At 42.8% G+C, this 18998-nt stretch overlaps 1 protein-coding gene across 1 annotated transcript; it reads right to left on the reverse strand.

The window, feature by feature from the left end:
• Window positions 1-84: 84 nt before the first annotated feature.
• On the reverse strand, window positions 85-9926 carry LOC311120175 (polyunsaturated fatty acid 5-lipoxygenase-like; the record flags this gene model as incomplete). Its single annotated transcript, XM_084194793.1, has 5 exons — window positions 9748-9926; window positions 5248-5446; window positions 3997-4078; window positions 3620-3742; window positions 85-191 (listed from the first exon to the last, which is right to left on the reverse strand). Coding segments are annotated over exons 1-5 (661 nt in total), but the record flags the coding sequence as incomplete, so codon positions are not given.
• Window positions 9927-18998: the final 9072 nt, after the last annotated feature.

Genomic DNA, 18998 nt, shown 5'->3' on the forward strand with positions numbered 1-18998 from the left:
GAGGAGAACTATGATTGCAGAAACAGCTAGTATAGTACCGGTCTTACATAAGGGAACCCTATGGAGAAAACAGAGACCACACACCTGAGATGGTGTTTTTGATCCTGACGAAGATTCGCTCAAAGTCAGCAAAGTCATTCCAGGAGGACTGGAACATGTGCATGAACTGGTTCACACACAGGTTCTCTATGCTGGGGAGGAGAGAACAACATCATGTAGATGCAGGGAAAGATGTCTAACTCCTAATCCACCCTCCTGACCATGTAGAGAAACAGAATGTAATCAGGATGGTCAGGATGGTCGAACGAAGCTAAGATTATGTTGAGTTATTTTCTTCCAATTTCAATGTGATCAACAAACAAGACAATTCAGGAAATGTCACTCACTGACTTACTGACAACCAGGAGTTGATGATGTAGCTATGTACACATTCTTTACACACTTATCCACCTTATTTTAGACCGTTAGCAGCGTTGGTTGCTATATGGTTGCACATATGTGTGCAGTACTTTGGCAACAACATTTGGGATACCGAGGATGCTGCTACTCACCTCCTGGTGAGTAATGTTTACTAGTCATTGGTACATTGGTACTGTCAATGTACGTCAGTCATCATGCTCTGAATCTAATTATATCCATCACCAGTCTGGTAAAGCTACATCAAGCATTGTGCAATGTCTTAATAGCATAACGTACTGCATGTAGTCCTTTGTACCCTGTGCCCTCTGCAGATAACGTTATCAATGCAAATTCAGCTGCACAAATAAATCAGCTGCACAAATAAATCAGCTGCACAAATAATTCAGCTGCACAAATAAATCAGCTGCACAAATAAATCAGCTGCACAAATAATTTAGCTGCACAAATAATTCAGCTGCACAGATAAATCAGCTGCACAAATAATTCAGCTGCACAAATAAGTCAGCTGCTCAAATAATTCAGCTGCACAAATAAGTCAGCTGCTCAAATAATTCAGCTGCACAAATAATTTAGCTGCACAAATAAGTCAGCTGCACAAATAATTAAGCTGCACAAATAATTCAGCTGCACAAACAAGCCACAGTATACAGTAGCAACACAGTTAGTCATGGTGACACCAACACTTTTCAGGACTATAAATACACGGCATCCTGCTAACACCAGCCACTTCCTCTAAGACTCTATAAGGTGTAGAAAGCCTCTGAATGGCACGCATACACAATCCATGTCTTAATTGTCTCAAAGCTTAACAATCATTATTTACATGTAACCTGTCTCCTCCCCATCATCTACACTGATTTAAGTGGATTTAACAAGTGACATCAATAAGTGATCATAGACTGACGAGTTGAATGCTATGTCATGGAAAGAGCAGGTGTCTTTAATGTTTTCTACACTCATTGTATAAGCCATCTAGTAGACGCTTTTATCCAAAGCGACTTACAGTTATGTGTGTTTACATTTTACATATGGGTGATCCCGGGAATCGAACCCACTATCCTCGCATTATAAGCAACTTGCTCTACTAACTGAGCTACAGAGAACCACACAGAGGAACTATAGAGCAAAGACACACAACCCGTTTCGAAGGTTGTTATCCCTCCTAAGCAATCAAAGGAAAGTTGGACCTCATCATCACCCATATTCTCCTTATTTCCTCATTTCTTAATGTATATTAAAAGCATACAGTACGCTGATAGGTATGGACCAAAGTATTTGTCTCCTTGACACAATATGTGTTTGTGTTTAGGCCTGGTGATGTGTAGGATACATGCAAATGTCCCTGGTTACTCATAAAAGAACTCTCCAGTTCCACAGGCTTTCATACAGAGCTTTAAAACAGGTTACCTTTTAGTCACATCCACATACTACTCACCACCCACCCAGCTACTGAGCCAACAGATGATTTCTATTTCCCATTTAGCCTTTATTCAAACAAGGAAGTCCCTTTGAGAACAACAACAAAAAAACATTCTGAGGAACACCTCACTAGATGACAGCTCCATCCTGGACAACCGGACATTTAGAGCATACAGTCAATGCAATAAACAAATATTGACCCCAATAAACTGAAAATCCCCTATTATGACAAGCATGGGTCTTTTACATGGAAATCTCCACATTGGAAAGAGGTCTACTGTAGGTTAAGCACCGTAGAGAGTACAAATTAAACCGAGTGTAAATCTCCACATTGGAAAGAGGTCTACTATGATGATGATGATGATGATGATATGCCATTTAGCAGACGCTTTTATCCAAAGCGACTTACAGTCATGCGTGCATACATTTTTGTGTATGGGTGGTCCCGGGGATCGAACCCACTACCTTGGCGTTACAAGCGCCGTGCTCTACCAGCTGAGCTACAGAGGACCTGTAGCTACTATAGGTTTAGCACTGTGGAGAGTACAAATTAAATTGAGTGTAAGACTGGCTGGACAATGTTGTAAATCAAATCAAATCAAATGTTATTTGTCACATGCGCTGAATACAACTGGTGTACACTTTACCGTGAAATACTTGCTTACGAGCCCTTCCCAACGATGCAGAGTTAAAAAAGAATACAATAAAATAGTAACACAAGAGGAATAAAATAAAATACACAAGAAGGGAGCTATAAACAGGGAGTACCAGTACCAGATCAATGTGGAGCTATAAACAGGGAGTACCAGTACCAGATCAATGTGGAGCTATAAACAGGGACTACCAGTACCAGATCAATGTGGAGCTATAAACAGGGACTACCAGTACCAGATCAATGTGGAGCTATAAACAGGGACTACCAGTACCAGATCAATGTGGAGCTATAAACAGGGACTACCAGTACCAGATCAATGTGGAGCTATAAACAGGGACTACCAGTACCAGATCAATGTGGAGCTATAAACAGGGACTACCAGTACCAGATCAATGTGGAGCTATAAACAGGGACTACCAGTACCAGATCAATGTGGAGCTATAAACAGGGACTACCAGTACCAGATCAATGTGGAGCTATATACAGGGAGTACCAGTACCAGATCAATGTGGAGCTATAAACAGGGAGTACCAGTACCAGATCAATGTGGAGCTATAAACAGGGACTACCAGTACCAGATCAATGTGGAGCTATAAACAGGGACTACCAGTACCAGATCAATGTGGAGCTATAAACAGGGAGTACCAGTACCAGATCAATGTGGAGCTATAAACAGGGACTACCAGTACCAGATCAATGTGGAGCTATATACAGGGAGTACCAGTACCAGATCAATGTGTAGAGGTAAGAGGTATTTGAGGTAGATGTGTACATGAAGGCAGGGTAAAGTGACTAGGCATCAGGATAGATAATAATAAGATATTTGAGGTAGATATGTACATGAAGGCAGGGTAAAGTGACTAGGCATCAGGATAGATAATAATAAGGTATTTGAGGTAGATATGTACATGAAGGCAGGGTAAAGTGACTAGGCATCAGGATAGATAATAATAAGGTATTTGAGGTAGATATGTACATGAAGGCAGGGTAAAGTGACTAGGCGTCAGGATCAATGCGGAGTAAAACAAAGAACAGAGTAGCAGCAGCAAAATTATGACTGTAAAAAGTGATGAGTGGATACAGTTGTAGCAGGGTTTGAACCTGTAAAATGGATGCAGTACTTACGCCTTACTGTAGTTAAGAACGAAGTCCACTCCTTTCTCGCTGTCAAACTGGATGTCTCTGGGAAGCTCCTTGTGTGTGTTGGAATCTATACTCATAGGAAACCCAGGCTGCCACTCACTCCATCTATACACAGCAGGATATTACAGAATCACTAGCAGGTTCAGCAGCACTACTGAATTAGGACTACAGTATGTAACACTGTGTGCAGGTCTTTTACTGTTAGGCTACACGATATTAAAGTCAGAGCATTGAATACTAGAAAACATTGACTAGTTCAATACTTTGAATACATGTATTTGTTTAATGCATCTTGGTGTATAATCAATATGTTATAATTGTGATGTAGATGTGTGCTACACAATAAACCCAGCTCTTGCCTGTAGGTTTTCCGTCTGCTCTCCAGCTCTTTACGTCGGTGCTGCTTCTCCAGTCTGGTCTTGTCGTCCTTTGGCAGCCGTGCTTAAAAAAATGTGAAAAACTTTAAGGAGGATGATTTTAGATTGACTTCTGTGTTCCTTAAGATAAAGAGTGGGGACAGTTTATTGACAGACAGACCGACAGACCGACAGACAGAGAGACCAACAGACCGATAGACATACAGACAGACAGAGAGAGAGAGAGAGAGAGAGAGAGAGAGAGAGAGAGAGAGAGAGAGAGAGAGAGAGAGAGAGAGAGACAGACCGATAGACAGACAGACAGACAGACAGACAGACAGACAGACAGACAGACAGACAGACAGAGAGAGAGAGAGAGACAGACTGACAGACCGATAGACAGACAGACAGAGAGACCAACAGACCGATAGACATACAGACAGACAGAGAGAGAGAGAGATAGAGAGACAGACCGACAGACCGATAGACAGACAGACAGACAGACAGACAGACAGACAGACAGACAGACAGACAGACAGACAGAGAGAGAGAGAGAGAGAGAGAGAGACAGACAGACAGACAGACAGACAGACAGACAGACAGACAGACAGACAGACAGACAGACAGACAGACAGACAGAGGGAGAGATAGAGAGACAGACCGACAGACCGATAGACAGACAGACAGACAGACAGACAGACAGACAGACAGACAGACAGACAGACAGACAGACAGACAGACAGACAGACAGACAGACAGACAGACAGAGAGAGAGAGAGAGACAGACTGACAGACCGATAGACAGACAGACAGAGAGACCAACAGACCGATAGACATACAGACAGACAGAGAGAGAGAGAGATAGAGAGACAGACCGACAGACCGATAGACAGACAGACAGACAGACAGACAGACAGACAGACAGACAGACAGACAGACAGACAGACAGACAGAGAGAGAGAGAGAGAGAGAGACAGACAGACAGACAGACAGACAGACAGACAGACAGACAGACAGACAGACAGACAGACAGACAGACAGACAGAGGGAGAGATAGAGAGACAGACCGACAGACCGATAGACAGACAGACAGACAGACAGACAGACAGACAGACAGACAGACAGACAGACAGACAGACAGACAGAAAGACCGATAGACAGACAGACAAAGAGACAGACAAACAGACCAACAGTCAGACCGTCAGACAGAAAGATGTGATCGACCAACCGACAGACAGACAGACAGACAGGTACCTTTGCCATCCCTGAGGACCACCTCCTTGTCGTCCACCAGCCAGCGGAAGCAGGGGAACTCTATGTAGTCTCCAGAAGGGGTCTTCACTGTGATGTACTTACAGTACCAGTCATCCTGAACCCAGTACTTCTTCTTCTCTATCTTCACCAGCTCCATCTCTCCCAGGTTCTCCCCCACCGTCACATCATACGAGTCCACCTGAGGACGGACAACCAGGTTTAGAGACATTGAGCTTGCTCTCATCCTGTAAAGTGAACATAATGGGCCAATTCCTGGACCCAGATTCAGCCTAACCTGAGGACGGACAATAGTCATTACCAGGTTGTCATTGTTACGTAAAGTGTTTTGTTTTTTATCAATGACTTACAGTGCCTTCGGAAAGTATTCAGACCCCTTGACTTTTACACATTTTGTTACATTACAGCCTTATTCTAACATTGATAAAATATTTATTTTTCCTCAGCAATCTACACACAATACCCCATAATGACAAATGTATTAAAAATAAAAAACAGAAATAGCTTATTTACATAAGTATTCAGACCCTTTGCTATGAGACTCGAAATTGAGCTCAGGTGCGTCCTATTTCCATTGATCATCCTTGAGATGTTTCTACAACTTGATTGGAGTCCACCTGTGGTAAATTCAATTGATTGGACATGATTTGGAAAGGAACACACCTGTCTATATAAGGTCTCACAGTTGACAGTGCATGTCAGAGCAAAAACCAAGCCATGAGGTTGAAGGAATTGTCCATAGAGATCCGAGACAGGATTGTGTCGAGGCACAGATCTGGGGAAAGGTACCAAAAAAATTTCTGCAGCATTGAAGGTCCCCAAGAACACAGCGGCCTCCATCATTCTTAAATTGAAGAAGTTTGGAACCACCAAGACTCTTCCTAGAGCTGGCCGCCCGGCCAAACTGAGCAATCGGGGGAGAAGGGCCTTGGTCAGGGAGGTGACGAAGAACCCGATGGTCACTCTGACAGAGCTCTAGAGTTCCTTTGTGGAGATGGGAGAACCTTCCAGAAGGACAACCATCTCTGCAGCACTCCACCAATCAGGCCTTTATGGTAGAGTGGCCAGATGGAAGCCACTCCTCAGTAAAAGGCACATGACAGCCTGCTTGGAGTTTGCCAAAAGACACCTAAAGACTCTCAGACCATGAGAAAGAAGATTCTCTTGTCTGATGAAACCAAGATTGAACTCTTTGGCCTAAATGCCAAGCGTCACGTCTGGAGGAAACCTGGCACCATCCCTACGGTGAAGCATGGTGGTGGCAGCATCATGCTGTGGGGATGTTTTTCAGCGGCAGGGACTGGGAGACTAGTCAGGATCGAGGGAAAGATAAATGGAGCAAAGTACAGAGAGTTCCTTGATGAAAACCTGCTCCAGAGCGCTCAGGACCTCAGAATGGGGTGAAGGTTCACCTTCCAACAGGACAACGACCCTAAGCACACAGCCATGACAATGCAGGAGTGACTTCGGGACAAGTCTCTGAATGTCCTTGAGTGGCCCAGACAGAGCCCGGACACGATCGAACATCTCTGGAGAAACCTGAAAAATAGCTGTGCAGCGACACTCCCCATCCAACCTGACAGAGCATGAGAGGATCTGTAGAGAAGAATGGGAGAAACTCCCCAAATACAGGTGTGCCAAGCTTGTAGCATCCTACCCAAGAAGATTCGAGGCTGTAATCGCTGCCAAAGGTGCTTCAACAAAGTACTGAGTAAAGGGTCTGAATACTTATGTAAATGTGATATTTCAGTGTTTTATTGTTTATACATTTGCAAAAAAAACTGTTTTTGCTTTGTCATTATGGGGTATTTTGTGCAGACTGATGAGGGGAAAAAAACAATTTAATACATTTTAGAATAAGGCTGTAATGTAACATAATGTGGAAAAAGTCAAGGGGTCTGAATACTTTCTGAATGCACTGTATACCAAACAAGGTTTATTGTGTTTGTTGGGATCCCCATAGCTGTTCATTTTGCACCAGGTGCTCTTTCTGGGGTCCAGATACAAAGCCAGATAGAGACAGCATGAGGTTAATACCAGCTCATGAGTCACTGACGGTTGGTGCAATAGAGGAAGTACACAACCATTGCATCCTGAACTAAAGAGTAGAGCTGGATCTAGTGAACAAGATTCAGACACTGGCGAAGAATTTAATGCCAGAATGAGTTGACAATTTTGATCAGATAGGGAAGCTTTTTTTATTGAAGTGGTTTGTATGGGCCATATGGTCATGAGGTCATAAGGTCTCATCAGCTATTGGTTTGTCTACATATGTTGTTATTTTGAGTGAAAGAACAGATACATTAATTTGGTAATCTGATTCCGTTAGACCACCCTCATACACAGAAACAGCCTCTAGGGCTCACCCTGCACCCAAGTGTAACCCCCTTTATCTAGTACTGTACTGTGTAGTGAATAAGGCAAGTTTCTACAAGACAATGTAAAGTGATTTGAGCGCCTTAGCAAATGCTTTATATTATTCAATCCATTGTATTCCCAAGTGACAACCAGGTAAATAGCACTGTGTAAATGGAGCTTATCACAGTCTTGTAGTCTCTTCATCTCTATGGGTTACTCCCCTTCACTCATATTGCAGCACAATTTAAGAGAATAGAGCTCATCAAGCTTATGTGTAACCTAACTGACTGACTGAGTGGTTCCTCTTTTCTCAGCTTGCAGTGTGGACCTGATGACATAGGTTCCCATAGGGCTGGGCATGATCCTGCAACACATTCTGTGGCAGATCTTACACCGGGGAACAGTAAGATACAAATATATTATATATATACAGTACCAGTCAAAAGCTTGGACACACCTACTCATTCAAGGGTTTTTCTTTATTTTTACTATTTTCTACATTGTAGAATAATAGTGAAGACATCAAAACAAAACTATGAAATAACACATATGGAATCATGTAGTAACCAAAAAGGTGTTAAACAAATCAACATATATTTTATATTTGAGATTCTTTTGTTCTTTTTTCTATTTTTTTTGTCATTTAGCAGACGCTCTTATCCAGAGCGACTTACAGTTAGTGAGTGCATACATTTTCATACTAGCCCCCCGTGGGAATCGAACCCACAACCCTGGCATTGCAAATGCCATGCTCTACCAACTGAGCTACACGGGGTCATTCTTCAAATAGCAACCCTTTGCCTTTATGACAGCTTTGCACACTCGTGGCATTCTCTCAACCAGCTTCATGAGGTAGTCACCTGGAATGCATTTCAATTAACAGGTGTGCCTTCTTAAAAGTTAATTTGTGGAATTTCTTTCCTTCTTAATGCTTTTGAGCCAATCAGTTAAGATTTCCCTTCACTGGAACTCAGGGACCTAGCCCGACCATGAATAACAGCCCCAGACTATTATTCCTCCTCCACCAAACTTTACAGTTGGCACTATGCATTGGGGCAGGTAGCGTTCTCCTGGCATCCGCCAATCCCAGATTTGTCCGTTGGACTGCCAGATGGTGAAGTATGATTCATCACTCCAGAGAATGCGTTTCCACTGCTCCAGAGTCCAATGACGGCGAGCTTTACACCACTCTAGCCGACGCTTGGCATTGCACATGGTGATCTTAGGCTTGTGTGCGGGTGCTCGGCCATGGAAACCCATTTCATGAACCCATTTTGTGGTCCTCTGTAGCTCAGCTGGTAGAGCACGGCGCTTGTAACGCCAAGGTAGTGGGTTTGATCCCCGGGACCACCCATACACAAAAATTTATGCACGCATGACTGTAAGTCGCTTTGGATAAAAGCGTCTGCTAAATGGCATATTATATTATTATATTATTATGAAGCTCCTGACGAAGAGTTATTGTGCTGATGTTGCTTCCAGAGGCAATTTGGAACTCGGTAGTGAGTGTTGCAACCGAGGACAGACGATTTTTACGCACTACGCACTGCAGCACTCGGCGGTCCCTTTCTGTGAGCTTGTGTGGCCTACCACTTCGCAGCTGAGCCGTTGTTGCTCCTAGATGTTTCCACTTCACAATAACAGCACATACAGTTGACCGGGGCAGCTCTACCAGGGCACAAATTTGAAAGTCACTGAGCTCTTCAGTACGGGACATTCTACTGCCAATGTTTGTCTATGGAGATTGCATGGCGGTGTGCTCGATTTAATACACCTGTCAGCAATGGGTGTGGCTGAAATAGCTGAATCCACTAATTTGAAGGGGTGTCCACGTACTTTTGTATATATAGTGTATGTAATTGTCTACACAACTAGTAATCAGCCATCCTAGAGAACACAATCAAAGCTTTCTACAATGACACAGTCAGAGTTTTTAAATCTCCAGTCTCAAGTCTGATAGAGGTACAATATTTCCAATGATTGTCAAAAAACTAAACAAAATCACCTCTGTCTTTCAAGTAATGCACACACTGTGAAACCTTCAAGCTCACTGTAACACAAACTCTTGACTGTGAGAAAGAAAGACAAAACCCTAACCACACAAGCCACTGTAACTCAACTCACAGCCCCTCTCTCGAAGTCGTTGTAGAGTGGTTTGTCCAGTAAAGTCCTCTCACTGCATCCCTCTGTTCCCACCAGGGTGATGTATATGTAGTCATCAGTCCCTGCGAACCACTGGCTCCCTGTAGCCACCGTCACTGTGTATGATGGCATGGTGGTACACACACAGGATAGACAGGAGAGCTGATATCCACTGGTTAACTCTGCAGGCAGATATGATCACCTACTACAAGTGCGTTGGTCATTCACTTTGAGAGAGAGAGGAACAAATTAGATTTCCCCTTCCTGCTCATGAATATACGTAGACCCTCTCTCTCTCTCTCTCTGTCTCTCGCGCTCTCACTCTCTCTCTCCCTCATAAATATATCCTTATGTACTGACACCAAACATGCAATGTAAAAGCAAACTAGATGAGGCAGAGGCATTTGATAATGTTGCACGTTGGCTGGTGTACTGTTTGAGTGTTTGAGTGTTTGACCCCACCCCCTTATCATGCCTGAAGGAATGGCCAGATTATCTATATAATATTTTATTCATATTCATATTCTCTCTCAATTCAATAAATGCTTTGTTGCCATGAATGGGTGGTTGCCACTGTTGCCAAAGCAATGTATATAAGGAATTACACATGAACAATATGTTTGAGCAACAATAATAATATATATATATCAACAAAAACAATTATACAGAAAATAATACACAAAACATTGAACAAACACACAACAATTGAGAAATTAAATCAACAAGGGTTCGTGTGCATGACATGGTGTGAGCTATTGTCTCTCTTATATTATGATAGGCCAGGACATAACCAACTGTCTCTACGTTTTCTCCACCCAAAACATCTCCTCAACAGGTAGTTCAAGAGATCCTGCAATTCTTTCTTCAAATTTCAGGAGATAAATACCTCTGGTTGAGTCATATGTGCAGCAGTGGAGTAGGAAGAGCTGCTCATTCCCGACCCACAGTGCTTACATAGTCTTTCTTCTCTGACGTCCATGATATCTCTATGGTGTCCTGTCTCTATGGTCTGTACATTGTTAATGTCTTCCTTTGTTTGAATTATTTTATCTTATTATTATTTTTAACACATTTCCAGGTGTTAAATGTTGGTGGGGCTTTAATCCCATCATGTATATTTTAAATTGTAAAGGGGACCCCAAAATTTCGCTGCCATATAGAATGATTGGAGTCATGACAGAGTCAAATAATTTATGCCAAATTCTAATTGGTGGTTAATTTATACTGGCTCTTTCTAAATGCAAAATATGCTCTGCGTGCTTCATCTGTTAGAGACATTATGGCCATGTCAAACTGCCCAGATGGACTTCTAGTCAGACTAAGGTACGTATAGTTGATGGTGTGTTTCAGGGTTTGTTCTCCTAGGGTGAAATGGTATCTACTTGAGAATGGTATTTATACTGAACAAAAATATAAACACAACATGCAACAATTTCAACGATTTTACTGAGTTACAGTTCATATAAGGTAATCAGTCAATTGAAATAAATTAATTAGGCCTTAATCTATGGATTTCACATGACTGGGAAGGGGCGCAGCCATAGGTGGGCCTGGGAGGGCATAGGCCCAGTTTTTCTCCACAAAAGGGCTTTATTGCAGACAGAAATACTCCTCAGTTTCATCAGCTGTCCGAGTGGCTGGTCTCAGACGATCCCGCAGGTGAAGAAGCCGGAAGAGGAGGTCCTGGGCTGGCGTGGTTACACGTGGTCTGCGGTTGTGAGGCCGGTTGGACATACTGCCAAATTCTCTAAAACGACTTTGGAGGTGGCTTATGGTAGTGAAATGAACATTAAATTCTCTGGCAACAGCTCTGGTGGACATTCCTGCAGTCAGCATTCCAATTGCTTTTTGTGCGTATGGAACATTTCTGGGATCTTTTACTTCAGCTCATGAAACATGGGACCAACACTTTACATGTTGCGTTAATATTTTTGTTCAGTATGCGTTCTTCTCTCTCTTTCTCTTTGAGAAACCACAGACAGGCTTGAAGCAATATCCTGTTGATGTTGTCCTTAACCATAGATCTAGGATCAGTTTACTCTATCCCCAATCGTAACACTAAACATTAGGAGGATGAAACAATAGCTGGCAACTTCCTATTTCATAAGGCAACCTCACAATCTATTTTAGCAAATAGTGGTCGCTGGCACCTTTGAGTATCTGAAATAATCCCCCCCCCCCTTCATTTTTTTTGTACTAGCACTGACTTTGCTGATAGCTACTTTATTGTGGAAAAATGTACCGGAACTTACTATGACTGAGACATGTGGTTGTCCCACCTAGCTCTCTTAAGATGAATGCACTAACTGTAATTCGCTCTGGATAAGAGCATCTGCTAAATGACTAAAATGCAAATATAATGGTTGCTGGCACTTTTAAGTATACAAAACATTAAGAACACCTGCTCTTTCCATGACAAAGACTAAACAGGTGAAAGCTATGATCCCTTATTGATGTCACTTATTGAATCCACTTCAATCAGTATAGATGAAGGGGAGGAGACAGGTTAAAGAAGGATATTTAAGCCTTGAGACAATTGATACATGGATTGTGTATGTGTGTAAGTGTGCCATTCAGAGGGTGAATGGGCAAGACAAAATATTGAAGTGCCTTTGAATGGGGTATGGTAGTAGGTGTCAGGCGCACCGGTTGTGTCAAGAACTGCAACGCTGCTGGGTTTTTCACGCCCAACAGTTTCCCGTGTGTATCAAGAATGGTTCACCACCCAACTTGACACAACTGCGGGAAGCATTGGAGTCAACATGTGCCAGCATCCCTGTGGAACGCTTTCGACACCTTGCAGAGTCCATGCCCCGACTAATTGAGGCTGTTCTGAGGGAAAAAGTGGGTGCAACTCAATATTAGGAAGGTGTTCCTAATGTTTTGTACACTCAGTGTATCCTAAGTATAAGTATATCATCAAGCTGTGGCCAAAGCAGAAGATTGTTGTGGCGTTATGTCCTACCCAGGACAAAGGGGACTCTGTATGTACTTATAAAAGCTTCTGAAAGTTATTAGTAAAAGGTTTTAGACATCATAAGATAACATAATCAAATCCAATTCCTCTCCCCATCTAAGTACCTACTTCTTCTGTTTGATGAAAACATCCCTGCGATGTTGGCTTCCTTACATTACATTATTTGGTTTCCAAATCATTGAGCAGCGTACACCTGTATAGGTCAGCTTACTATTCTGTGGATGCACCCACACAATCCGACACACTCACTACCACTTGGGTTCCAATGGAAACTTCCCAGATCAATATTCAACGAAATGATCAAATATCAGTATTTACACATGACAGGGTTTCTTTTCCTAATGCTCCCAATGTACCAATACTAATGAGGGGTAGAGGGGAATAGGCCGTTTAGTATTATGTTCTAGATCCTGTAGGAGGGGGGAAACAGTGCTGAAGGAAATGCCGCTGTTTCAAAACGATTCAAGGAAACGGGTCTAATAGTGACTCCCTAAAAAAACGCCACTTAGATACAAATGACTTTTCGTAGCATTTTTGCTAACCCTAGCCCTTCTCCTAACCTGCTGCACTAATTCTCCTAACGAAAAGTCGCAGCTGTATCGAAGTGGCGTGTTTTTAGGGAGTCCCAGGTCTAACATAGCCTGGTCCCAGAACTGATTGTGCCGTCTTGCAAATACAACATTACCATAGTGAACAGCAGATCTAAGACCAGGCTACGTTTAACATAGGAGGGCAGAGACAGTGAATACTCAGAAGGGTAGAGAGCAGGGCCCATATTCACAAAACCTTAAGAAGAAATGTCTTCTTAACTATATACTTATGAAAGTTAAGCAAAGTTGCTATTCCTCAAAAAGGTTCTTGGAAATGTTCTTAATTCCAAGATAGCTAAACCCTTGTCTTAAACTCAGGGCAGTGAGAGAAAAAGCTAATGAAAGCAATTGAACATGTTTTTCATCAACAGTGAATACTCAGAAAGGTAGAGAGCAGCTCTCTAGCCAGTCATTAATGGGGCTACACATATTTACCAGTCAAATCACGAGGTGACATCAGACAACAACAGGCAGTGTAGCCTGGTTTCAAGAAAATACATGCAAATATGGATTCCAACTACTTCACTGCAGGGTACAGAATGATATACTAATATACTTCCATAGAGGAGCAGGACTGTATGTGGTTTGGTTTGGGCTCTCACTCAGGATGCAGTTGCCCTAGAACAGTGGTTCCCAAACTGTGGGAGGGGTCGGCGGGTGGGGGGCGCTCGGGTCCGGCTTTCAGTTTACTCTTGAGTAGAATGCATAGGGTGCAATTTCCAAATTGGGTAGTGCATCATCAGTTTTCTTCTTGTCATATCAGTCATTGCATACCTTAGACAGCTATTTATAACAGAAATGTCCAGTTCAACTAGCCCATGCCAGCTAACGTTTTTTAGCTAGTTCTTTTTTTACCCATAGATTTTGCTGTAATGTTTGAGTCACTCAAATATCACATGAATACACATTAGACATGACAAACTGTGTAGAATTGCAGGAAATAAGGTTTAAACATCCAACATTTTCTCTCTGGCAACAAGAGGAGTGTGAACAGTTTGTCATAAACAGTGTTTGTGCCCATAGAAATAGACGTGGGGTGCGAGATGTTCCCCAATGCTGGAAGGGGGGCTCGAGTGAAAAGGTTTGGGAACCCTGGCCCTAGACAGTCATCTAAAGTCAGTCTTGTATGGATTGGATTGGCGGATGGTAGTCTCATAAACCCATACCCTAGACTCTCTTGGTAACTTCGAAAAGGGAAATCAAATTGTTCCTGGGAGGGTCCTCTTCAACTCTCCCAACAAATTATGAGGCAGACATGCCAGAACGTTGTGATTCGAAACCAAAAGTCTGGTTTTAGTGAAGGTAGTTGATGCAAACTAGCCACTTGTGAAATGCACTCATTAAAAATAACCTCAGTGATCTCCACTTTATTAGCTACTATTTTGTGTCTGGGTGATGTGATGTGGGCAACCAGCGGATAAGGCAGAAGACATAGTTCCTCTATGCCAAACTGACGTTCAATTACACACAGATGTGTTCAGCCGGAACATTGGCACATTATGGGAAACAACCCGTTTGTCTAGAGAGATTAGCGTACCTCAAGCCACAGAGGAATGGAGAAGCTCAATAATGTCCGGTTAACTCAGAGACGTTACGCAGCGATCTAATCTCAAAGTTACAGACAGTTGTGTGTAAAGCACAGGGCAGGACACCACCCACAGCGGTCCTACTAGGGGGAACTGTAAAGCACAGGGCAGGACACCACCCACAGTGGTCCTACTAGGGGGAACTGTAAAGCACAGGGCAGGACACCACCCACAGTGGTCCTACTAGGGGGAACTGTAAAGCACAGGGCAGGACACCACCCACAGCGGTCCTACTAGGGGGAACTGTAAAGCACAGGGCAGGACACCACCCACAGTGGTCCTACTAGGGGGAACTGTAAAGCACAGGGCAGGACACCACCCACAGTGGTCCTACTAGGGGGAACTGTAAAGCACAGGGCAGGACACCACCCACAGCGGTCCTACTAGGGGGAACTGTAAAGCACAGGGCAGGACACCACCCACAGTGGTCCTACTAGGGGGAACTGTAAAGCACAGGGCAGGACACCACCCACAGCGGTCCTACTAGGGGGAACTGTAAAGCACAGGGCAGGACACCAACACCCACAGCGGTCCTACTAGGGGGAACTGTAAAGCACAGGGCAGGACACCACCCACAGTGGTCCTACTAGGGGGAACTGTAAAGCACAGGGCAGGACACCAACACCCACAGCAGTCCTACTAGGGGGAACTGTAAAGCACAGGGCAGGACACCACCCACATCAGTCCTACTAGGGGGAACTGTAAAGCACAGGGCAGGACACCACCCACAGCAGTCCTACTAGGGGGAACTGTAAAGCACAGGGCAGGACACCACCCACAGCAGTCCTACTAGGGGGAACTATAAAGCACAGGGCAGGACACCACCCACAGCAGTCCTACTAGGGGGAACTGTAAAGCACAGGGCAGGACACCACCCACAGCAGTCCTACTAGGGGGAACTGTAAAGCACAGGGCAGGACACCACCCACAGCAGTCCTACTAGGGGGAACTGGAGTGGAGACTGCAACATAATAACAGGTTTAGCCTACATATTCAAATGATATATTTATGTAAATTAGACCACCAAATCAGAAGTACCGTATGAGAAATAAGAGCCTTTATATTGACTCAATAAAGACAACATTTTAGTGCAATTCTGATCTTCTTTCATTTATAAAAGCAGAACAATTGACAAGAATTGATGCATAAATGACAAATGTAATTTTTTTTTCATTGTTCAGTAGTTCCCAACAAATGATTTCCCTTTCAGACAAAACCAAAATTCCTTCTCTGATATATTGTTAGAATATCATCATTACAAACATTTATCATAAATAGACAGATCTGAAGACAGGGTAGTTCTAGCCTGGTTACACCAGACATAACGCTGTACTCACCATTGTCCATACGGTAAGGTGAACACAGTGTTTAGTCTGTTTTAACCAGGCTAGGATAGTTCATGTGTAGACTACCGTCAGGTTACATTGAGCAGCAGTGAGTTGATTTGTTCTCTTCAGGCCTGAATCCTGACAAGGTTTGACTCAATTCCATTTCAATTCAGCAGGTAAACCGACATTTCAATTCCAATTATCGTCATTGCTTTCAATGAGGATAATTGGAATTGGGATTTCAGTTTACTTCCTGAATTGAAATGGAATTGACCCTAACCCTGATACATGCAAATAACTTGGACTTTTTTGTAAACCACGTAATGATGTAAATGGAGATTTACATTAACATTTGAGTTACAAGCGTAGATCTTAAGTAAGGACTTCAGCCCGTAGCGTTTCAATAGCATAGTTTAGGCCTACAGAATAAACACATTAATACATTCAACACAAACATCACAGGTGCTCCACTTATCAATGCAATCAATCTCACTCTAACTAAATACAATTACTGAGACAATCATGTCTTAAACCCATGATAGGATTCACAAAACAGTTTCAACAGGGTCACGTTCAGTAGCCACCTCAATGGGATGAAACGCTTTGAAACAAAAAAGAAGGAGATGCTACCTCAATCTGTAATTTGCATTTGACAAAATGTTTTCTCCCCCGTTTACACTGCTGAACACAACCCTGGTTTCAGTCAACTAAGCACTATTGCATAAAGTTTCCTAGTGCCAAAATAACAAATATTGTACAAAAGACCATAGAGAATAGAGTCTGAGCATCGATGAGATTGGCTTAGAGGTGTAGGCTAAGGGCTTAGCTGCCGTACCATGGGTGGGCTGGGAGAAATCATCGGTAAACCTTTCCATAGGAGAGGTTTGCATTGGGACAGAGCAGCAGTGCTCCAAAGAGAGTATGGCCTCTCTTTTATAGCACTGTAACATACATGCAAGTACTCCCTCCTGTGTTGCTTGGCATTCATGTATCCACCATCTTTGAAAGTTTGAGGGTGCATCTCAATAGTTTAAAAGAAAGTGGCTTACTCTCCTCAAGAGGACCACAATGGAAACAAGTCTTTCAACTTTATTGTGATTATATCGTCGACAGTTTATGGTATGTATCTGTTGCCAGGTGTAAATTTTTTGATGTATTTTAAATTGTCCACTAAAACAAAATAAAATCATCTCCATTTCCTACCCTTCATCTGCACCGATCTGAAAACACAGGATGGGTGAAAGCAGTATGGAAGCTGCCTACCCGGAAGTAGCTTTTACCTATCCAGCTCGTTCAGCGCAGCTGAAGGAAAGCAGATTGGGAAAGGAAGTGAGTTTAGACTATTGAGACCAACTCTTAGATGTACATATGATTCTTATGACTTCCTACTTCCATCCTTTGGCTTAACAAGATAAGAACAGGGCCATAGTCATCATGACAACACATGGACTAATCAGATTACAGAAATCTCTGTAGTAGTGGGTATGAAGGCTTTGTATATGGCCTCGTTATTGTTATTTTATTGTGTTACTATTTTTCCTTTAGTTTATTTAGCACATTTTTTCATACTTTTTTAAAACTCTGCATTGTTGGTTAAGGGCTTGTAAGTAAGTATTTCACGGTAAGGCCAACACCTGTTGTATTCGGCGCATGTGACAAATATATTTGTATTTGATTTTGATTCACCATGGTAATGCAAGTCCAGTTACACGCAGGGCAGGCTACAGACTGTTGTTGTGGGTAAATGTATTACGGACTCATCGCTGACACCTTGTCGCCACACAGTCACACTACACTTCCACAAATAAACAAAAGAGCCAAAGGCTCCCAAGTGCTGCTGCTTAAATTATATAGCACCTCTTACATAGGATAAATGTAATAACTTGTTTGAATTTTTATACTAGTGTCTAGATTTCAGTAGCTGACAAACTCTTTCAACACACACCTGAACACAGGAAATGTAGACTGAAAGGAAATACAACATACGTTAGAACCACCGCTGTCAGTCCATACATCACTTCATAGTCATCTCACAAGAACAATGTCAAAACCAGTCTTCTGGTAGGTAACTTTCTCAAAATTCCAACATGTTCCATTTTGATCCTGTACCTGGGATTTCTGGGAAACCTGGGCATTTTGGGAAAGTTTAATTTTGCAACCCTATTGGATACTAGTCCCTCGGACTCTCTCATAGACAAAAATCTTGATCAATTCAAAATCCTCCAGGTAGATACACACCATCATTAGAATGAGACATAACTGTTTCTGCACGCTACAATACTACATCACTGCTTTTCCTTCACTCTGCGGTCCAACTCATCCCAAACCAACTCTCCTTCTTGGTCAAATAGCCCTTACACAGCCTGGAGATGTGTTGGGTCATTGTCCTGTTGAAAAACAAATGATTGTCCCATTAAGCCCAAACCAGATGGGATGGCATATCGCTGCAGAATGCTGTGGTAGCCATGCTGGTTAAGTGTGCCTTGAATTCTAAATAAATCACAGTGTTACCAGCAAAGCACCCCCACACCATCCCCTCCATGCTTCACGGTGGGAACCAAACATACAGAGATCATCCGTTCACCTACTCTGCGTCTCACAAAGACAGATTTGGACTCATCAGACCAAAGGACAGATTTCCACCGGTCTAATGTCCACTGCTCGTGTTTCTTGGCCCAAGCAAGTCTCTTCTTCTTATTGGTGTCCTTTAGTAGTGGTTTCTTTGCAGCAATTCAACCATGAAGGCCTGATT

The sequence above is a fragment of the Coregonus lavaretus genome (assembly GCF_964263955.1).
Source record: "Coregonus lavaretus genome assembly, contig: HAP1_SCAFFOLD_4997, whole genome shotgun sequence".
Lineage (NCBI taxonomy): Eukaryota > Metazoa > Chordata > Actinopteri > Salmoniformes > Salmonidae > Coregonus > Coregonus lavaretus.